Source organism: Drosophila erecta, unplaced genomic scaffold (genome assembly GCF_003286155.1).
Source record: "Drosophila erecta strain 14021-0224.00,06,07 unplaced genomic scaffold, DereRS2 tig00000092-arrow-pilon, whole genome shotgun sequence".
NCBI classification, from domain to species: Eukaryota; Metazoa; Arthropoda; class Insecta; order Diptera; family Drosophilidae; genus Drosophila; species Drosophila erecta.
In genome coordinates this window covers 14,483,443-14,505,301 of record NW_020825207.1, presented here as the reverse complement: position 1 = coordinate 14,505,301, position 21,859 = coordinate 14,483,443, and the positions used below count along the sequence as shown (strand labels likewise).

The 21,859-nt window shown below is 47.8% G+C and overlaps 3 protein-coding genes across 7 annotated transcripts in view; 1 reads left to right on the top strand and 2 right to left on the bottom strand.

The window, feature by feature from the left end:
• Positions 1 to 15,934: 15,934 nt before the first annotated feature.
• LOC6547069 (otefin) lies at positions 15,935 to 17,514 on the bottom strand. The gene has a single exon (XM_001974613.3). It carries the CDS (start codon positions 17,396 to 17,398, stop codon positions 16,133 to 16,135), a length of 1,266 nt encoding a protein of 421 aa, XP_001974649.1. The 5' UTR covers positions 17,399 to 17,514; the 3' UTR covers positions 15,935 to 16,132.
• A 182-nt stretch (positions 17,515 to 17,696) lies between these two features.
• LOC6547070 (gamma-secretase subunit pen-2) lies at positions 17,697 to 18,462 on the top strand. 3 transcript variants are annotated; one of them, XM_026980170.1, is made up of 4 exons: positions 17,697 to 17,790; positions 17,878 to 18,016; positions 18,086 to 18,190; positions 18,260 to 18,462. In XM_026980170.1, exons 2-4 carry the CDS (start codon positions 17,956 to 17,958, stop codon positions 18,397 to 18,399), a joined length of 306 nt encoding a protein of 101 aa, XP_026835971.1. In that variant the 5' UTR covers positions 17,697 to 17,790; positions 17,878 to 17,955; the 3' UTR covers positions 18,400 to 18,462. The 3 variants fall into 3 exon arrangements, with proteins under 3 accessions (XP_026835971.1, XP_001974650.1, XP_026835972.1); XM_026980171.1 differs by having other exon boundaries at positions 17,720 to 17,790; positions 17,925 to 18,016; XM_001974614.3 differs by having other exon boundaries at positions 17,712 to 18,016.
• A 1,277-nt stretch (positions 18,463 to 19,739) lies between these two features.
• The window catches only part of LOC6547071 (mucin-19), a 77,748-nt gene continuing 75,628 nt past the window's right edge, over positions 19,740 to 21,859 (bottom strand). For all 3 annotated transcript variants that reach the window (XM_026980165.1, XM_026980164.1, XM_026980166.1), the window contains 2 exons: positions 20,564 to 21,813; positions 19,740 to 20,497 (listed from right to left, as the gene is read on the bottom strand). In XM_026980165.1, coding sequence (XP_026835966.1) covers positions 20,424 to 20,497; positions 20,564 to 21,813 — 1,324 coding nt within the window. In that variant the 3' untranslated portion in view covers positions 19,740 to 20,423. The remainder of the gene's footprint in view (positions 20,498 to 20,563; positions 21,814 to 21,859) is intronic.

Genomic DNA, 21,859 nt, shown 5'->3' with positions numbered 1-21,859 from the left:
TTTTGGTCAGAAAAGCCCCATAAACAATCATATTCGTAGAGTCATTCATATTTTTTTGGCCCGTAGCATTTTTTTACATAACAAAGCTCCAGCAGCAGAGCATATAGCTCGAATGTGGATAAAAAACGTTTAAAATAAATAAACAATTTACATTTTTAATCAATTGTGGATTGTTGCCTGCTTACCCACACCACCAAAAAAAAGGAGGCGAAAAAATCAAGATTTACAGACCAGATAAAAAGCAGAAAGACAGCTGCTTGAGGTTTTGGTGAGGGGAGCCGCCACAAAAGCCGCTTGGGAGTGTCCGGCAAATCAATAAAATCACACAAATCAAATAAAAATTAAATTATAAAGTAATTTTGCATAAGAATTTCACATTCAAATACGGCCGACTCATTGTTGGTCTTGCGCATTAGCGATCGAGTCAACCACGATCAAATGATTCAGCAGCGCCACCTGCCGGGGCCTTTCAAAGGGTATATGCGATTTTTCGGTTGGTAAGCAAGAATGCATGTTTCGGAAATTATGAATATTTCAATCTAAGCAAACTAGAACTGGGAAGCGTTTATGATTGGATACCATTCAAAACCATTCCATAAGACATAAGTCGTGTTCAATACTCGATTACTTTTTGGTAGAGGGTAGCACTAAGTGTACTCTTTTCGAGGAGGGGTATCTACTGAGTAGAGTATCAAATCAACCCCCACAGCTCGGCTATGCTCCTACCACTACAGGTTTCCTTGGTTCCTCGGCAGGCAGTTCCTCTTGGTGGCTTTGGATGCGTTTATTTTCGCCCTAATTGACGGACTTGTGGTGCTTTTGACACTTTTGTGCTATCGTAACAAATTGCCAAGTGTTTGAGATCTGGCATTCCAGGGGGCCATGTCCATGTCCGACCTTTGGTGAATAGCATTGCCCGGTCTTTGTTTTACATATTGGATGGTATCTCGAGCCGAAAACCGGAGTGGAATTGTTATTGTGATCAACTTCCGCCGCGATCTCAAACTTTGGGCTGCCCTGCTCGATTTCTGTATGGGCTTTAATCCAATAAATAATTCAATTGTGTCACAAAAATCAAATCAATTGCGTGGGCCAGGCCCGAACAACAATGCACAGGGCTGGAATTGGAAGTGGACCACAAACTTGGCTTAGACGAGGGGCGTACCCGGGGCTTTACATAATCCCACAGATGCCAACGAAAGATACGGCCATCGAGTCCAATTGTGGACTTTGCGCGGAGGTCGGGCTATCGACCCAACTGGGAACAGGAACAGTTATGTACGAGTATATATGATCTGGCACTCAACGAATTCTATTGTGGGATCACGGGAATGAGCCTGGCTATTTTAATTAGATTTATCTTACTTGCTATATTAATATTATCTTTATATTCCTTAAATAATAATATATTATTCTGTGGCAAGGAACAGTTCATTTGTAATCAACGGATTGGTCCTGCTTCTCTGCGTTATCCATTCTGGCCAGTGATTGAGCCGCCCGATAGGATCTGACCATGGCGTGAACAATCGCCAATTGCAATGGCGATGGCGATGGGAATCCAGATCGAGGGCCTGGGCAGACCAATATAAATGTTTGCCGTGGGTTAGCAAATGGTCGGCCATAAAACAGAGCCCGACCAAACGACTCCGGCCGGGATTGACAGTCAATTTATTGGGCCACAATGCTAATCAAAGGCAAATCACGTTGAACCTGCGGCCTCGCCGACAAATGACTTCATTAGCCCGGCCAAAATAAATGGCTGGGAGACTGGCCAGATCGCTGCGAGGTTCTCGAGCTGGGGGAATTAAATATGATTCCATGTTTTCAATTGCGACTGCAGCTCCGCTCCGCCAGTCTCCTTTTTGGATTGCGCCTGACTCCGTCTAGAACATAATTAGCCCACGAGTTGTGAGAACCGAGAGTCTTTCATCCTCTGTTGACATTGGCAATCAATCTGGGTCTCAACTTGTTCAGCGTTTACAGTTCGCAAGTGTCCGGGCCAAGTTTGGTCAGCGATTGTAGTGCAAGTCGCAGTGCCAGTTGGCCTCTCTGGAGTTGTGGCACCATTTTGGTCCATCCTCTACTTCCTTGAGTTCTGAACTCTAAGGATTGCTGGCCGCGGCTTTGGAATGCTCTTAAAACTACGAATAAGTCTTATTCATATTTCTATTAATAATTTCTGGTTAGTTTAGTAAAAACCTAAAAACCTTCAGAATGACGAACGAGTACACATTCTTTCACGACCCTGAGGAGCAGGCATTAAAGAACTCTTACTGCCACTTTATCTGCAACATCTACTCCATCCCATGCTGTAGAGCCTTTTCACTTCGCCTAGAAGAGCAGTGCTCCTCCTATTGACAGCCTGTGATCATGATCAGTGCGTAATGAGTGTGCTTCGGTTTATCAGCTGTGTCAGTGGCCCGGACACTTGGACACTTGGACACTTGGACACTCGGCCAGCGTTTGGGCCATTTCAAGTGCCAAAAAGCTGGCAGACGGCTGTCACAACAGGCGCTAAAACAAACAGGCCAGGCAAAAACGCTAACCAGACATTCGAAGACGGAGACGGAGACGGAGATGGAGACGGAGCTGGAGATGGAGGCCCTTTCTCATTTCTCCGGTGACTGGCAGCCGGCTGACAAGCGTGCATCATCGGCGGAGCTGGGTGCTGATTCCAGGGCCTGGGCCTTCAGCTTGGGCTGGGTACTAACTCTGGGCCTGGAACTCGGATGCTGGCCATGTCATGATGCCAAATTGCTGACTTTCGGTCCAGGACGCGCGGCAAACGTACATAAATAATGCATTTCTTGCCCAGCCGACCACATAGGGAGTGGATGTGGATGTGGATGTGGATATGGATGGTTGAACGGTTGAACTCGTGGATGGATGGATGGATGGATGGATGGATGGGTTGAGCTGGACGTGGGGAGTCCGCATGGATTTGGGTCAGTGGTGTCGCCCGTCTGGTTCCGACTAACAAGTGGATGAACTGCCACTCTCCTTTCCGATCTGTTCAGTTCTGTTCAGTTCTGTTCCTGCCCGGCATTTTATCTTTTCTCTTGGCCAGTTTCCATTCCTGTTCGGACTGCTTAATTGCCTTCGGGCCTTCGGGGGGCAGTTCATTAAAGAGCTTGTCCAAAGTGCCACAATCAAGCCCCCTCCCACCCACGTCCATTGCCTTTCACCCGAAAGCCACCATTGGCTCACCTGAGGTAGGCGATAAGATTGTGACATTATTAAATATTAATATTCAATAAATTGCATTAGTTTTCATTAACAGTCGCCAGCGAATCGACAATGTCTTCATCGGCAACGGCATCTCCATCTCCATCTGCATCTGCACCTCCATCTGCATCTGCATCTTCATCTGCATCTGCACTCCAGCGGCATCGGTTTCCCACTTCTTTTTCCCCCCCGGCGAGGAACATTTAAAGCGCTTTGCTGGAAATTTATGTTAATCGCTTGTTTTACTTTTAATTTCGCACTTAAAATTGTCGCCATGCCGGGTCCTTGCTGCGAACCGAGGTCTGCGGATCTGGGCATCTGGGAACCTGTTCCCGCCTCTAGTTCCCACTCGCCTCGGCCTTCCTAGGCGACGCGAAGCCGCAGCAACTTTGACCAGCACCGATACATTTTATCGATGCTCCGCCGCGCTGGCACTGCGATTTTAAGGCACATCAAAAGACAATAAAATATATATCCACGCAATACGCCGAGTACACAGCGCGCGGAAAGATTGTTTAGAGCGGCGAAGGAACCTGTTTCGCCTCCAGCGATCAGCGTTCTCCTCCGAAATCGGGACGCGGATTTCTTTGTCGCCTGCATTAGCATTACCGTTGAAGCGGCAACTCTCGCAGTCGCTTGTTGTAAGTCTAGCATTTTATGTGGCAACGCTTGTTGCACTGCGGCAATTTGAAATGTTTCAGCTAATTGGATAAGGTAATCCCCCCAACTCACAACTCACCCATACGACCTCCTCCTCCTTCATCTCGAATCCCTGCCACTAATCTCCCCCGTAATACAGAGCTTCCAGTCTCGGGGATGCGGGATGCGGACTTTCACGACCAAGCCCTCAAAATTAAAGCACAATCGACAGCAGCGAGGGCAGATTGATAAGGTTCAAGTTCTAAAAATGTACAAATCCGTAAATTGAATAGAGTTACCATGAAAGATATTATATATCCACAGAACGGAGCCACCTAATGAAACTCTTGTGCCATGGAACCCGCGATGCCGCCCTCGCCGGCCTGATCTGCATCAATGGGTCCGGAAAGCCCAGCCAAATAAATGTCAAGAGCGAAGCAAACTTTACACATAAGCCGCATGACAATTTGGGGCTTAAATAACTATTCACAGCGCAGTGGAAGTGGAGGGGCGGGCAAGCGGACAGTGTCAGTCATGAGCTTAGGCGTTGCCGTGTGTGCCGAGTGTGTGCCCGAGTGTGTGTTAATCCGCCCACACAGTCGGCGCAGTCGGCCAAACGGACATAACCCCAACTCATTTTAATTGAAAATTGTCAACGACTTCGGCTCGGAGCTGCGAGTTCCCAGCTCCAAAGCCGCAGCAACATCGAGCCACAAACACTTCTAATCAAGATCGGGTCCGAGAGCGCAGCTCTTGTTGTACTATATATCTGCACTTTTGGTGGGCGTAACGCCCAAAAAGAATCAAAAAAATAAAGAAACTAACGATAGAGCAGCTACATTGCAGCTGCAGAAATGCGGAAACGTGTGTTGCAAGCGGCACAACCTTGGAACCATTCCGGTGCCTCCTGCTCCTCATCGACAGTGGGTTGTGCACACGTAAATTAGCATAAATAGATTTCAATCACCTGGCAATAATTTCATTATGAGAAAGGCCGGATCGTCTGGTTGGAAATAACACGCATGTGCCATCGCAGCTTGCGATCTTTTTATTGATTTTTCCCAACTCAAATATGGCTTTGAACTTGGACTTTTGCGCCAATGCTCGTAATACACTCCACGCAGGGGGTAGGATTCTGGACTCTGGAGGGCAGGGCGCAGGAGGCGATGAAGGAGCCCGGTCACACGACGGAGGCACTTGGATAACAAACAAACGAAATATGCAAAACTGCATCCAAGCATCCAAGCAACCAGGCAACCTGGCAACCAAGCATCCAAATCCAAGGCGGGAGCGGACGGGAACGGCGAGCCTGCTAACAAGATGCCAAACGGCCAGCGGATTCGCCTTCGACGTGGCTCCAAACTCATGAACTGGCAAAATATTAATCAGCCATGGGAGCTGGAGACCCCGAGCTCCGATCGGGAGCTTCGAGCTGCAGATCTGGTGAACTGGAGAGCCGGAGAGCCGGACAGCAAGTGAGTGGCCGCAGTCAGCATCGAAAACGATTAATTCGCAGCAGGAGACACCTCGCCAATGACCTGCGCACGGACCAGATGGAGATGGAATCGAGATGGAGATGAGATGGGGATGAGATGGGGCGCAGATGCAGACGGAGATGGAGCTGGAAGTGGAGATGGGCAGTAGTTTTCGCCAGATCAGAGATGGCCAAAATCAGACCAGTGATCACATCACAGATTGTGGATTTGAGCAAGATATTTAAATATGTTTATATCTAGATTGATATTTAGATTGTGAATACAATTTATATGTAATAACAAGGTGTATACTTAATAAAAACATATATTTTGTATACTTTTTCAGTTTCAATGGTCGTATTTATAATACTAGTAGACACTTTTAATTTGCCACAATAGTCATGTGCTCTTTGGCAATACAAATTCAATATCTTTAAGCCATATTGTTACTAATGTTAAAAATGTATCTTTTGTTAATACTTACTCATCACTATCTCAAAGCCCGGATTTTCATTCAGTATGTTTTACAACTGTCGCGGGGGGCCTTGCGATTGTCCGCCTGGAGAATTGAATTCTTGGCCCAACTAATTGCCATCGAAAATGCTGATTGACTCAAATCCCTGCGGACGTTTTCACAATTTACGCAAATCCCTCAAAATTAGAGTTGCCGTATGCAAACATCTGCGGTTAGGCTTTCCTACATTTCTTCCTGCGACGTGGGGATGGCGATGGCGATGGCGACTCCAACTGCTGCTGGCTGCTCATCATGGCAAATGGTAAAGTCATTTCTCATGTTGCCAAGATTTATGGCTTCCACCTTCTGGAGTCGCATGTGGAAGCCGCCGCCGCCGCCTCACAAACGCCTCAGAATGTTGCTGCTGTACGGAGCAAAAGGAGCAGCAGCAGCAGCAGCAGCAACACATGAAGAAGTCTCCGAACTCCGAAGAACAAACTGCCATTCGCACTAAAATTGAATTCTGCTCCGTTGCGCGCATCCCGCTATGATTGATCACTAAATTGCACAAGCTTAAGCCCGACGCGAGCCCACAAAACATGATGGAGATGGAGGAAGGCCAGAATCGGGGAGTTGGGAGCTGGGAGCTGGGAACTGGGAGTTGGGAACTCAGAACTGAGAACTCAGAACTGAGAACTGAGAACTGGGGTATGGGATCCAGAGGGGCGTCTCGCATTTTTGTTGCATGCTTACAATCAGATCTGTCAGATCAGTTTCCTCTTCTCGCGGCCGAGGATTGCCAGTTTCGGTTGCCTTTTTGGCAGTTTTGTTTTGTTTCGCCGCTTCGGCGGCTCTGCGCTGGCATTTATTTAATCCGACCCATCCCAGCAATCCGGGGATGTGGGGGGCATGGAACTGGCGGATCCTGCGATCCACTGGCAGTGCAGGAGGGCGTGCCAAGGGGCGTTTTATTGTTATATCGACACCAGTAGTTTCGTTGTCCAGTTCCCGTCATTTGCATTAGGGCGGCCGCCATTCCCCGGCCAGTTGATGTGGTGGTGATCGGTGGATCTGCTGTGGGACCACCACCAAATGGTCCATTAAAATCGCTCATTGAAAATATTTTAAGTGTTTTTTTATATGTCATTTTATGGCTGGATATGGGAATGGGAGTTTTCTTTTATTGAATGCCCCCGAAGCTCAGTTACAGGGGCAGAATTTGTTTATCGTTAATGGTCCCGGGCAGCCCTTTACGACGTGGTTCTGTGATTCATCACATGCCCGAGCGAGCATTCACTCAGTTTTGGACGCAGCTTCCTGCCTTATCTCACGTGGCTTCCGTTGGGCGCCGCGCATCATCGCGATCGAGAGCACGGATCGATCCATAAAAATGCAAATGCATTAATAATAGTTATAATATCGAATGTGTTAAGCTGCTCCAAATAGGGGCTAGCATTTTCACACCTCGGCAAGAGCCAGTTGGCGGCTGGTCGATCCGAAGATGCTGCTACTGCATATGGACTCGATTTCATTTATGGCCAATACAACAAACTTACACCATAAAACGGTTAGAAAGCTCCACCACTCCACTTGGCAACGCAGAGTGTGTGTGTGTGAAATTAACTTATTGCCTTTTATTGGCAGTATAAACAACTTGGCAAACATTTTTCAGCCTGCCCATTTGTTATGGAGCTACTTGTCCAACCGGAAATGCGACTCGCCGTTCTCGGCATCTCTCCGCGAAGCCCTCGCCCTTCCCGGGAATCGCATGGCACCCAAGGAAGGCACACAAATCGCAGCGCCGAAGCTGGAAGCGCCAGAGAACTCCTGGCCAAAATTTGCATATGTAATGGGGACCTAAGCGTTCTCTGGGGAAGATCGCCATCTTAAATCAGGCATTAAAGTCGCGCTTAAAGAGGAGTTTCCCTCGTGCACACTACTTCCTGAAGCAATGGAATTACCTACATAAATTACCATCTGTCCAAATAGGCCATAGCAATCGCATATAGTTCATAAATGTTCCATTTCCTCAAGTTTATTCAAGTAATCGTTGTCTTGAAATTTAATTCCTTGTAGTTTCGCAGCGTATAAAACGGGTGGACTAATAGATAGTTTTTAATAGATAGATTATCATTTTAATGCAATAACTCTATTAATAAGGGCTATCCTTATAAATATGCTATCCTATAATATGGAAAATTATTTATTAGCTCAAGCTTAGCTACAGTTCCTCCAAAAACAGAAGTATTCAAGGATAGACCTGCTCCAAGCCGATTGAACCACGCTGCCCAGCTCCCATTTGCATGCCTCACTGCCAATGGCCTAGAGATGTTCGTGTTGCAGTTGCTTTTGCTGTTGCTGCTGCGGCTGCTCCTGCTGCTGCTGTTGCCGCAGCTGACCTAACAACATGTTGCCGATGTTCCCGAGGGGCGGCGGATGGGGAGTGGGAGGAGCAGCTCTGGCCAGGCAGTATGTTGCGATGATATCTCTTTTAGTGGGGAGATGCAGCAGCATCGGCAGCAACAGCTTGTGGGTCACTAGCAGCGCGAGATGCTGCTGCTGCAGCTGTTGCTGTTGCTGCTGCGCGCATTTTAATTGAATTAACATTTTTACTAGTGTAATGATTTCAATTAGTTTGCACCTCGCCATGTATTGTCAGGCTGCCTGGGTGCAGACAATGTTGCTGCATTGGATGTTGCAGTCTGTGATGCTGCTGCAGCTTCTGCTGCTGCAGACCCGACATTCTGCAGGCACTCGTATACGTCTGCCGACTTGATCTCGATGTGCTTGGCCTGCCTCCTTCTCGATTTGGCTGCCGGCTGCTCTCCGCATTTGCATTAATTGCTTGTTGCTGTTGCAACTCCTGCGCTGGCTGTTGCTGCTGCTGCTGCTGCTGCAGCGGTGACTGTTGCTGCTGCACGTGTTTGTTTTCTGGCATTGTACTCGTGTTTGGCTTACTAATGGCTTAATAGTTTTATTGCCGCATCGATTTGCATTCGAGTTTGGTCAGAAGTCGAATGCCGCGAGGCTTTTGAATTCCCTCCACTGGGTGCCTTGTTTTGGCCGCTTTTGACCCGAATGAGGACACATTCTTCCCAACCACCCCTGCCCCCCGCGATTGTCAACTTGTCGCTCTGTGTCATTCGTCGGCTTATCTGCCCAGTCGCATTCATTTTCGATTTTATTTCTGCCTGCCTTTTGACATCGGCTGCCTCATCCAGCCCAGCGGCCTGCGTCGGCGTTTGCTAAAAGCCCAGGCCCAGCGCTGATAACAACAAAAAGTACACCGGGAGAAAAGAAAAAAAGGGATGACGCGAGGGATTAAGCCAATGCATTTAAGTTTGCTCATTTTGATACAGGTAACAGTGCCAAGGAACTAAAGGTCACCTCTCCATTGTGCATGAAAAATGGCCTTACTAGTAATATGGTATTTGGGGGAACTTTTCGAGAAACGTTGAAATTTCTTCAAGTGAAGCTGGGGCATCCACTGCATCGGCATCTCTGCTGGTTGGTCCTGGCGGGCATGCATTAACTTTAAGTGTAGGTTACTGATAAGCGTGCCTCGGCATTGGTGATGCATGGTCATCGTCCGCCCGATGCCCGATTCCCAATCCCCTTGGCCAGGCCCCCAGTCCCTCCTGTTTTGTGCCACTTTTCGGGGCCCTACATCCTGCGATTCGCGATGGCAAGCGAAACGAGTTTGTGCTCTGAGTCTTTTGTTTTATGCGCTGATCTTTTTTTTCGGACTGTGATTTCGGGGCCAAATCACTGCATATGCATAAATAAATGCGATAAGGCTTTCCCCCCTTTTGTGGCGCGCCCCTCTTTTGCATATTTGTCGATTTGTCGTTGTCCCTCATTTCGTCGCCTCACCTCCTGGCGGCCATCTCCTCGTCCTCGTCCGCGTCCTCGTTCTCGTCCTCATTCTCGCTCTTGGCCCCGTCTCCTCGTGCCATGACATACGATGTGTTGGCGCTGCAATTCGCCCAGATGGGGAATACATTAAGAAGTCGGACTGCAACTGGTCCCATCGCTGCGCTAAATTGATATTCTGGTTTTGGGCTTGTCCGTTCTTTTCTGCTTTTCCGCTCTTTTCATTGCCGAAGCATGAAACTCGCACAAATCAGCGTTAAAAATTAATTGTCGGTTATTATCGTGGATTATTCATAATTTATTCTAAGCTCCGGCTGCAGCACCGATTCACATCCGAAGTTATGCATTCGTTATAAATTAAGTTCCACTCGTAATTATGGTCATTTGGCAAGTGTTTACTTTGCGCTTAGACCGGGGCGTGACTTCCATTTGTCTTCATAACAAAAGGCGAGCAAAGGGAGCACTCATTTGCATAAGAGAGTGGAGCCACTGAACTGCGGATCCGCCATCCACCAGCCACCAGCCACCAAAAATGTCAGAAACACATGTAATGCGCCTAATTACGAGTCTGCCTGCACTCGAGCTGCCGAAAGTGGCTCGGATCGGGGCCAAAACCGCCAGCCAGTTGGCAGGAGGCGGCTTCGAGTGGCCAGGATGGGCTTGAAATCCATTCTCAATGTTGCAAAACTGTAGGGCAACCAAATAACTTTTCCCTTCATCTTCATTTACTTAACTCACTAGCTTGAGATAATATACATGCGGAAATATATTTTAAAATGCTCTCTTGAATACTCCTCAGCAAACTAAAGCCGCTCCTGTATCAACTTCTGCAGTGCCTGCCCAACGATCAATAAAAATCTGGCAGGCTGAGTCATCTCCGCCGCTCGCCAGCCCGCTGGTGTGCCCACTTGCCATCAAGGGGCCGGAAAATAAAAGCAGAGCAAAGCCAAAAATGCAGAAATTTATATGGTAACAACTTCGAGGAATTTGTCAAGCCAGAAGATGGAGATGCAGAGCCAGTCGCATTCGAGGCCTTGCATTGTCTTCATCCCGATGCGTTCCGTTCCGTTTCGGTTTCGGTTTGGGTTTCGGTTGGGTTTCGTTTTGCCGGGCTGGAGGGGATCTGTTCTTTGGGTCCATTAAATGGCCAACAATTTGTTTTGGGCAACTGTCACACGAGTTGGCACAATTACAGCTCAGTCCTGTCAGCTTTTGGGCCCTTCACTCTCTCGGGCTTGCCTTCGTTTTCACTGCGAAAACTTAATTAACTCGTCGCTGTCTCATTTGGGTCGTCAGATTTCGAGCTGCCTTTCTCCCCAAAGCCGCAATGCCTGATCATTGGCCATGCGTTTTGTCATCTGCAATTTCAGCTGCTCGAATTACTGGAAGTTTGATATGTGCAGTGGGTGGCATTAACAAATGGCTGGCTGGCTGTGTGGGAAATGGATGAAAGTTGGCGGCACTGCCAAAGGAAAACCGCTGACGCGCAAAACCAACTCACTGAGCTTTCTTGTTCGCCCTTCGCTTTCGCTTGTGGTCTCCTCCAATTTCCAGCCATTGCCATTGTTCGAATGGCGCACTTGGCACATACTTTGGCCAAATTGTAAATTATTTGCAATTTCTCAATTTGCAAATTGCCCGAATTAGCCGAATGCAGTTGGCACTGGCACTGGCACCCACCCAGGAGGTGATGGCCATGCCATTGGTCGCAACATTTTGATGGCGCATGCGGCATTTATGCTGATTATGTTGCATATAAATTCCTGCCCCTTCCGCGCCAGCCATCGCAGAATGTTTACATGCGAACGCATCGTTGTCCACATCCACATCCACATCCACGTCCGTGTGGTGGTGGTGGTGCAGGTACCTCGTCTCAAGAGCCATCCCCGTATCCATTTGGCCGCGGTTCATAAATTTAGCCGCTACTCCGACTTCAAGTCGTTCAACGCACTGCTGCCAGGGGACAGGCCAGCAACCAGAGCCAAACAAAGGCAGGAGGAAAACGCTGGGCGAGCGCACAGACCACGGCCAGAATAGCCTTCGCAAAACTATGCACTCCGAGAAATAAGTAGGGCTATGCAGAAACGCCTAAAACCCCTTGAACCCCTACAAGAGCATTCAAATGCATGTAATTTATGTAGCCAAGTAAGAGTAGTTGTTGATGAGCTCGAATTTTCTCAGTGTAAATACCCTTGGGGCAGCAGGAGCAGCTCCTCCGTGGGCTAGGTTAGGTACGAGCCTGGGTGCGAGTGGGCAAACATAAAGTTGCATACAAATTGCTGACTCGTCGCCGGCCACTTGCTGGAGATGGAGCTGAATCTCGGAGCATGGAGCCGTTGATGGTGCCCCCAGTCCGCCGGCATCTCGCGTCTTCGGCAAACACATTTTAGCCTTTTGAGCGCGCCTTGACGACAGATTTAGACGTTAAGCAGCCGCGTTAAGTGTCCCCTGGGAAAACGCGGCTAAGCATGCTCCGTGTTGACAAAACGACTCGGCAGTTTGTAGCCTCAGTTGCTGTTGCTGTTGCTGTTGCTGTTGCTCATGTTGCTGCGACTCTTGTTGCTGCTGCGGCTGCTGCAGCTACTGCCATGTTGCTCGAGTGCTGTCGCTGTGGCAATTTGTATAGCCATAGATGCAATCGCTGTACCAAATTTTAACACCATTAACTGACCAGCGGCAAGTCTCTTTTTTTACCATTTAGTTTTGCGGCTGTGCGAGGCTTTTAGCAGCTCTCAGCTTGTTTGTCTCACTTTGCTGCATATTTTCGCGCCTAATTTGCGCCGAATCGGGATCGTGCGGCATGGGGCACAGCCCCACCCGAAACCGAAATGCGCCCGGCTCAAATGCAGCTGGCCCCCAATTTTGTGGGTGCCTGTCGCAACATCTCGATATGACGGCAGTGTGGGGATAGTTGGGCCAAAGCTAAATGGTGCTCAATGGGCAATTGCACATGGACCGCACAACCGCAGAACTTTTGAGCGGAAAGCGGAAAGCGGAGAGTTGATGATTGATTGCAGTCGAAAAGGAAGGTATAGAGGTGCTGCCCCCCATTCAATCATCAGCTTGTGGTCAGCGAAATGTGAGCCAGCCTCATCGGCAATGGCACATGTGACAAAACAGCAACAAAATGTCATTATTAATGCGGACAGAGAGCCGCGGAGTTGCAGGAAAATGCGTCTGTGTCCCGGTTCTTGAGTGGATTAAGCACAAATTGTGTTTATGTTGAACACATAGAAACTGTGACAACTTAATATACGAGGAGCAACAAATCCGATTATAGGCATGACTTGATTTCATTTGCATCTTGCCATGTGCCCCCCGCAGCTGCCCCCTTCGCCTGCTGCTCCCTCCGCTTCATTCCTGCTCCCCGTCCTAATTGCATCCCATGGACATAAAAATTAATTATAAATTCCATATTTGGCTGAGGGGAATGTCGCGAGTGTTGCTGATTTTATTGTTATGGGCAACCAGTTCTGACTTTGCAGCTGGGGGCAGTAGCTCCTGCGGCTCCGATCGGAAAGAGGAAAAATTAAGGAAAAAAATCCAAACAAAAGACTCAGACAACGAACGCGGCCAGTCAGCTATTCAGTTTAAACCAAATGGGTTTATAATTTATTTGATGCCCGCTCGGCCCACGGAGACCACACAAACACTCTCCCCCGCCAAACCACCACATATCGCGTATACCAGAAATTATCTTGTGGCCAGTTTAAAATATTTAATTTTACATAAAAACCGAGCAGCAGAGAGACGCAGTCTTGGGCACTGAAAGTGGTAACCAAATCCAAATGAGCCTACAAATGCGATAAATTTGTACAATAAAAAGCAAAACTGATTTCCGTCTAATGCGATTGACACCTAAAATACAAACAAAAACGAGGGAAACCCAGCTCGTTGCCCGCTTTGTTTCGCTTCATTTCTAATTCCAATTCCAATTCCTGTGAAATCAAACAAAACAATACACAAAACACACGAAAATAAACCGAACTACAAGATACATAAATAATGTTATTAAAATAGGCACACCACTCCGCTCTGGCCGCAACTGTGGGACTGGTCAGGTCAGGTTGATTAGCTCATCACTTTGGGCCACTAAAAAAGCCACTTCCAGCTGACACTGATTGGTCGCTGTGGTCCACAACTTGACAACGAGTAGTCAGCCCAAAAGACACTGCCGCTGCGACAGAGATGATCGGACATGGAGCCAGTCAGAACTTTGTTTCCTAATAACTCGAGCTATTTGATACCCTACAATTGGCATTGGGGTTTCTTGTATTTTCGAATCACTACGCAGGGTCGATGCAAATCAGCCAACTTAAGAACTAGTCCGAGTTGTAGCTATTAAAGCGAAATACAACATCCCAAAAACCAATATGCCCAGTAACAGCCCACATACCGTGTTTGAAAAATAAATAAATAAATGATTTCTTTCGGTCTTATAGAGTGGGCAGACACTGACTGTCTGTTTAGAGACAAACTGTCATTATTTATGGAATTAAAATGTCCAATCTCCCCACATATGCGTTGTTCCGATGTTCAACTTTGATCTCTGATCTCTGGGCCTTTGCATAAAAATGTCATCCCTTACGATTAATTATGTGTAGGAAAACATGATTCGATTAGGAATTCAAATTCCGGCATTTCAGAAGCCAGTGGGAAAGATGGAGGGGAGTACCCACATCCTTCCCAGCAGAGTTCACGCTCCCAGGCGCTCAGTTTGGAGACCGGTCAGGTTGCAACAATTAGCCGACTGATTTATCTATCTGGAGCACTGGCAACTGACAACGTTGAATGCCCGGCACCGCTTACATTTGATTTGATGTGATGTGAGCGCCTACGAGCGAATGTGTTGCTACAACAGCAACAGCAACAGCAGCAGCAACTAGCAACAGCAACAGCAACTAGCCACAGCAACTAGCAACCAGCAGCAGCAGTTTGTGTTGTGGTGCAAACGCATAATCGTAAAATTTGCAGTGGAATGTTGCAATATTTTTCGCGAGTCGCAAGCAATTTGCGCGTGAATTATTCCAAACGTTGCATTACAAATGATTTCAGCAGCGACCACAACGACCAGCGTCTTTAATTGGCTCACAACGAGGAAGTCATTGGCCCAGCAGCCAGCGGAGGCTCCTCCACATTCCCTCATCCGGCTGCTTTCCTAGCCCACTCCTTGTTTTCCTTCCAGCCGCGAACGTGATGCAGACAAAAGCTTCGGTTTTGGCCATAAAATCATATTCCATGAATGTCACACTTGAACGGCAACCGAAGATGGGAAGCCGCTGGTCGCGGGTGTTGCTCTTGGGCGCTGATGTTGCTGCTGGGTTCTGGTGCTGCTGCTGCTGCTGCCGCTGCAGCTGCTGCTGCTGGACCTGATCTTGCTCTGGGTGCTACGACTCTATTAACGTGTCGAGTGCGTGAAACTTTTTGCAGGCTTCCATTTAATTTCCATGGCCGCTGGCTTGTTGCATTTGCCTAAGCAGCCATTGTCGCCTTTTTGAATTGCTGCGGCTGTTGCAGTTGCTTTGTTGCACTCCAGAGTCGTCAAAGTGATCGTGGTTGTCGTCTGCATCGCTGCTGCCATGTAGGTAATTCCTGGAAGTTAATTTCATTAAGAGCAACTAGCAATGCGCGGCGTATTTATTAGCCACACGATATATTGTATGGGCCATGGCTTTGTTTTTCAAGGAATCTGCCGCCTGGCTGTTCCATGCATTTGTGGAATTCATCATCGGCGGCGACTGGCGGCCGCGGCAGCCGTGGCAGCAACATCCCAGCACAACTGGCATTTCCCCCGAGCAACTGATGTTGCAATTTTCATAACTTATTGCTGGCATGCAAGGCAGACCCGGATCCGGTCGCGCTTGTTACCGCTAAATATGGCGCGAAATTTCCTTAAGAAAATAAAGAAATACGCGCAAGTGCGATTTCCAGTTAATAAAATTAAACAGCCCAACTCGGGCAAGGATTTAAAAATAACGCACACTGCCCGCCGGCCCGACTTGTAAAATTCTTATTAATTCTGATTGCAAGGCAAGGATTTCAGATCGCAGCAGGAACAATCTAGCTGAGATAAGAGGTGGGGAACCTGGTTGCCACTGCGCCTCCATTTGGTCAGAGTCATGCCGACAAGTGTTGTACACGCATTCCAGATACTTTTCCATCATTAGCCGATCGTCGTTGCTGCTGTTTCTTGATCCGATCTGGGCAAACACCTGCCGCAAGTGGAGTGCATCGGATGCCGTTTGGAGAAAAAACATTTGAGCAAGTGTTCAACTGTGGCGATTCCCTGCAAGTGGGCTTTATTGGAACACGGATAACACGCAGCTTAAATGCTAGTCAATCTCAAGCTCAAGTTACATCGAAACAAGATTCATACAATGACCGCAGTGGCGGGCATGTTTACAAAACAAATCCAACATGGTATACAAACTAGATTACAAATTCGAAATAAGAACAATGATGCAGGTCAGTAGAATACCCAATAAACGCCGATTATCAAAAGGACGACAAGTAGAATAAACAGCTTCGACTTGACGTGGTACTTCTGCTCCAGGCTGTTCCACCAACGGTTGAAGGCCACGGAAACGCTGTTGTCATCTGGACGCAAAGAGCGTCTGGCCAGAGGCTCATAGCCCTGAGGGCCGCTACCTACGTTTCCACTGGCCAGAGTGCGTCTGTTATACGGGCTGCTGCGATCTCCAATGCGTTCGGCTCTCAAACGAGCTAGATTCCTGGCAAAAGTGCTTTCGTACTGATCTTCTTCCGCCTCATTGTCGTCGCTCAACTCGTTGGCATAGGTACGCTTATAGCTGGATGAGTAGGAGGGCACCGATGGAGCCTCGGCAGTCACATAGCCTTGGGATGCAGTACGCACAAAACTGCTATAGCGACCGGGGGCTGCATTGCTCCCATAGTCATAGGACCTAGCGGAACTGGCGGCCTGCGCTCTGGCAGATGGCACAGGTGGAGGCAACACAGGAGCTGCTGTGCTTTCATACACCTGTCGGCGTGGAGGTTCCACAACCTTGCTTTTGTACTCGTAGGTTGTGGTCCCGCTGCTTGCGAGCTTCGCGGTCTTCTGCCTGGCCGCGTGCTGCTGCTCCACCAGATCTGCAGCTTGGACTAGCTGCTCGTCCTCTTCGTCATCGGACTCAAGGACAATTAGGGAGTTGACCAGAAGGTATTTCTCCTCCCTATCGGCGCGCTTCGACGAAGCCGGTTCCTCGACAATGGTTTGTGGCTTTCTCGAGGTCTCTACTACCTTTCTCTCAGGCCCAGAGGAAGTGGTGGAAGTGCGCCGGGTCTGTATGGGTTGAGGAGCAGCAGCAGCAGCAGTAGCAGTTGTTGGCCTTCTGGCGGCCACAGGCTCCTCGGGGCGACGCCGTTCGGCTTCCTCGAGGCGTCGACGCTCTGGTTCCTTGCCATCTGCAGTGGTCAATGTGCGGCGAGCCTTTGTGGCGGCTGCCACCTTGTTGCCATCCAGTTTGTCCACCGGCGTGGAGGCTGCCGCCGGAGCAGATGGAGCCGTAGCTGCGGGAGCCAGGGTCTCCCGCCTGCTGCTCTTCTTGGGACTGGGAGCCGGCGACGCCTGGCCGCCAATGGAGGCGCGCAGACGCTTCACTAGCACCTTCCGGCTGCTGTCCGTCACGGGGATGTTGGGCAGCCCCTGGGCCAGCATCTTGGCGCGCAGCTCCGCATTGGACAGCGAATCAAAATCGTCTACGTCACCCATCGTATCCTGGTCTTTATCACACTTTTCGTTTTTCGTTGAAAATTGAAATCGGCGTCGCTTTTACGCGGTGTGTGCTAAAATAGTGATGGGACAGGGTCACCTATCGACCGTCCGGTTTTGGGGGTTTTGCAACACTGATGGGGTTTAATATGTAACAGTTTAGTTGGCGTTTTAAGCAAAGAACACAAGATATTAAAAATAATAATTCGCACGTAACGTGCAAGTGTAGTAAAGCATCTAAACTATAGTTTTTCATTATTTACTTTAGATTTTGGCAAAGGAAACAGTGATCAAAAAGTCACAGTTTAGCCCACCTCTGTTTCGATAGCATATCGATATCGATTGCGCTTCAATGGACTAAAAACTAAAACAAAAATCAACAAAAGCAAAAGGTAAAGTGAAATTATAAAAACTATTGAGTGCCGACAGTGTTTCAAACAAAGGCATTGAACTTTATTCACTTAAAATTAACATTAAAGTACGAAAAACCATCCTTGGGGCGCAAACACATTGGAAAACAAAGTAGCACCCACCCACATACCTGGAGAGGATTAATCATGGACATATCGAAGGCACCAAATCCGCGAAAACTGGAGCTGTGTCGCAAATACTTCTTTGGTAAGAGTTACTACCCAATATGAATGGATTGTTTTTAACCAAGTTACTCACTGCTTTGCTTAAACTTAGCTGGCTTTGCATTTCTGCCATTTGTGTGGGCCATAAACGTTTGCTGGTTTTTCACAGAGGCCTTCCACAAGCCACCATATTCTGAACAGAGCCAGATAAAGAGATGTAAGTAACAGTATAGATTAATCCCTATGCAGTATAATCCAATATTCCATAATTTCTTCCTTCCGCCAGATGTTATATACTCCGCAGTGGGAACTTTGTTCTGGCTGATAGTACTGACTGCTTGGATAATAATATTCCAGACAAATCGCACAGCTTGGGGTGCCACAGCGGACTATATGAGCTTCATCATACCCCTGGGCAGTGCATAAACATGACTAGATTAATTCGTTACTAACTTATGATATTAAAAAAGACTTCATTCCCATCAATAACGTTTATTATTAATCAGTTAGATATTCCCCTAGACCCAAACAAATGAGGATCAATTGAAGAGCGCAGGTTTTGATTTAATTACATATTTTTTATTCACATCTAAAGCTGTTTTTGTTTTTTATAATTTTCTGTATACTTTAAATATGTGTACTATATTTTGTTGAAATTTCTTAGCCGCTAGTTATGTGTTTTGTTCATATTCGTCCATATTTGAATGCTTGATTTAGCTTTAGTTAGCCGTTTTGTGGATTACATTCTTTGCTTAGATACAATTTCATTGTTTCGAATTCAATTCAATGCGCTTCATCTTTCCATCACCCTTCTCTAAAATACATAATTTGTATAAAACTCTGCTTGTACCTTTGCATAAGCCATTATGGTAATTTGTTAAACCCCATTCAATTGTAATGTTGTGTGTTTGTATCCGTGAGTCAAATGCTTCCTATGATTTGATTACAAATTGCATTGAGAATGTCAAAAAACCTAGCGACTCTAAATGGATGTAAGGAAAACACGCGCTGATCTACACATGAAGACATAATTCAAATTCCTATTAATCGGTAATTCGCTTTCATTTCGTTTGCGGTTCGCAGCAAATGCTGCCAACACATATAGTACATTACAATACGATGCATTAATGTTTATAACACGAACTTGGTGGCAAAGCACTAAGCAGGGCCACCAAATCAATCAGCGGAACTAATTTACAATACAAAAGACTCGCTTTAAGGTATATTTACATTCAATACTTGTTTTATTTATAAATTCTAAAGAATCAATGTGTATTTGGGATAGGAAGCGGGAGTTTCGAGGGTCGGGATTCTCGTTCAGTTTTGGGGGCTTAGGCTAAAGAACATTAAGTGCCATAAATCACGCGTGTAGAGTCTATGAAGCGGCTAGTGAACTACTACACACCCACATTCACATAGATAATCCTTTAATTACATATATATCTCGCCATCGCCATCGATATCATATCATATATGCATATGCGTATAAATATTTAAAGTACAAATTGATGCTTAGAAACAATTAAAATTAATGTGCGGCTGCTGGCCGAAAAATTCATCGTAGTCATTCACGGAGAACTTATAACGTAGAAACTACGGATACGAGTAGTACACACACAGATATAGATTTAGATACACATAATATATATTTATATTTATAAGAATTGAATGGGCGGCGCGCCCAATTTGTCTTTTAGATGCAAATCCCGCGCAGCTCCATCCGCAACACAGATAAGGATAATTAATACACACGCTAAATGCTAATCTTGTACGTTCTACTTGCATAATTTAATCATTTAGTTAAACAATATCCATACAGTTTGCTCTTTTCTTAATTTCATATCCCTTTCGTTTAGTATATATTTTTTACAAAGAAATCAACACACTACAGTATCGAGTTTGATTCGTTTTTCACTTTTTGTTTATGCTTCATGTAATCTGTTTGTTTGTTGTTTGTTCATGTTCGGATTACGCCTCTCTCGTATGATATAAATATAAATATAGATATCTATATGCAGATGCAAATACACTTAGGAAAAAGTCGCTATATGTAGTTATGCTATATATATTTATATATGTATAGGTTGTATGTGGTAATAGTAGTGATACCTTAGGCTAGTTATAGTTAACCACATCGAACGAAACATCAAAAAATACTTATGCATATAAATAGTCGATTCTGTGTTCCTCTCGCTTCCTCGACCGCCGATGCATCAGCATCGTAGGGATTCGTGGAGGCAGCCAAGACTGCGACAGGTTTCGACGGGAAGAAGTTGGAATCCAACGGGGAACAAAGCCTTATCCTTCTCCCACTCTGTGTCTGTCTGTCTGTCTGGGGATCTCAGAAAATAGCAAATGCACTATGGGGCGGGCACCATGACTTTTCGCTCCACACACTAGTTGTTCTTTACGTTATACGCCTTCTTCTCGTTGTTACCGTTCAGTGGATCTCATTTCGACGGACCCGGCGGAAACGGGTTTATCACAGCTACAGCAGCCGCCTGCTGGCTAGCCAAAACAGCCGCTAGGATGATAAATTTAAACGATTAGCATTCAGCATTCTGAACTAGATCTCTGTGTTGTGACTCACCTCCATAGGGCGCCGGGTACATGGGATAGCCGAGGCCGACGTGCGTATGGTGGTGGGTGTGCACATGGCGCTGCGGTGGTGGGCTGCGTGAGTCGGCGGCACCTGCACCGCCGCCACCCGCTGCGCCATTACCGGCAGCGCCTCCCACTCCGCCCACGGCTCCATTGCCCGATGGCCCGTTCGGTGGCGGACCGCCGGGCATCGACTGCTTGTGGCCGTCCAATGACGAACCGGGCGTCACTCCGCCATGTCCTTTCGGGCCGGACAGATCCGGCTTGCTGCCGGGTGCCGGGCCCATTCCTCCGGGTGGTGGCTGTAGGTTCAGCGGCACACCGCCCGCAGACCCAGGTGCCGAGCCGGGCTGCTGGTTGGGACCGCTGCCGGGGCCGAGGACGCCGGAAACTGGTCCGGATCCGGGGCCGCTGCTCGTGGGTCCGCCTTGTTGAGGCGGCCCGATGCTGGGACTGCTGACGCTCACCTTGACGGGGCCGCTGCCGCTGGTGGGCGACTTGAGGGCCCGTTCGCTGAGCTCATGGATCTTGTGGGTGGTGTAGTACTGACTGGCCGCATGATGCAGAGCATCCAATGCCTTGGTGCCGGTGTTTCGCGAGAGATCTTCTGGGGCATGGTATGGGCGAGGGATGGGCAGGTGGTACGGTGCCGTATTGTACGGCCCGGCGGCTGACATCAGCACGTTGCGATACATCGGATGATTGGGATCAAACCCAAAGGGCGTCGGGGAAATGTATGAAGGGTGGAGGAAGTACTGCGACGTTGGTGGTGGTGGCGGGCCCTGCGTCTCCATGGTCGGCTTTTGGCCCTCCTGCTTCACCTTCAGCGGCTGATCGTCATCGCCGCCCTTTTGTTTGGGGGAATCCTTCGTCAAGTTGGTGGCCTTATTATTGGCCGCCGCACTAGCCGCCTGTGACTGCTTCAACTTTTGCTGCTGTTGCTGCTGCTGTTGTTGTTGCTGCTGTTGCTGCTGCTGCTGGTGTTGTTGCTGCTGCTGTTGCTGGGCCTGGTGCTGCTGCTGCAGGTGCTGATGATGCTGCTGAATGGCCTGCTGTTGCTGCTGGGCAATTTGCATCTGCTGTTGTTGCTGCTGCTGCTGTTGCTGCGCCGATCCCATGCCGGGTTCATCCTTGTGCATCATGCCGGGATGGGGTGGAAGACCTCCACTGGCAGCGTTTTGAGCTGCCGCAGCAGCAGCGACGGCTGCCTGATTTTGCCGTCCCGTGAACATGTAATACCTGATGCAAAAGGATACACATGTTAGTTTCCCACCTTCGCATTCCT

What these genes read in the sequence shown, in the direction of transcription:
- LOC6547069 (XM_001974613.3), bottom strand. Translation starts at nt 17,398, where the DNA reads ATGGGTGACGTAGACGATTTTGATTCGCTGTCCAATGCGGAGCTGCGC.
- LOC6547070 (XM_026980170.1), top strand. Translation starts at nt 17,956, where the DNA reads ATGGACATATCGAAGGCACCAAATCCGCGAAAACTGGAGCTGTGTCGC. An exon ending in GTGTCGCAAATACTTCTTTG is followed by an intron (nt 18,017 to 18,085) that starts GTAAGAGTTACT and finishes GCTTAAACTTAG; the next exon opens with CTGGCTTTGCATTTCTGCCA. An exon ending in ACAGAGCCAGATAAAGAGAT is followed by an intron (nt 18,191 to 18,259) that starts GTAAGTAACAGT and finishes TCCTTCCGCCAG; the next exon opens with ATGTTATATACTCCGCAGTG.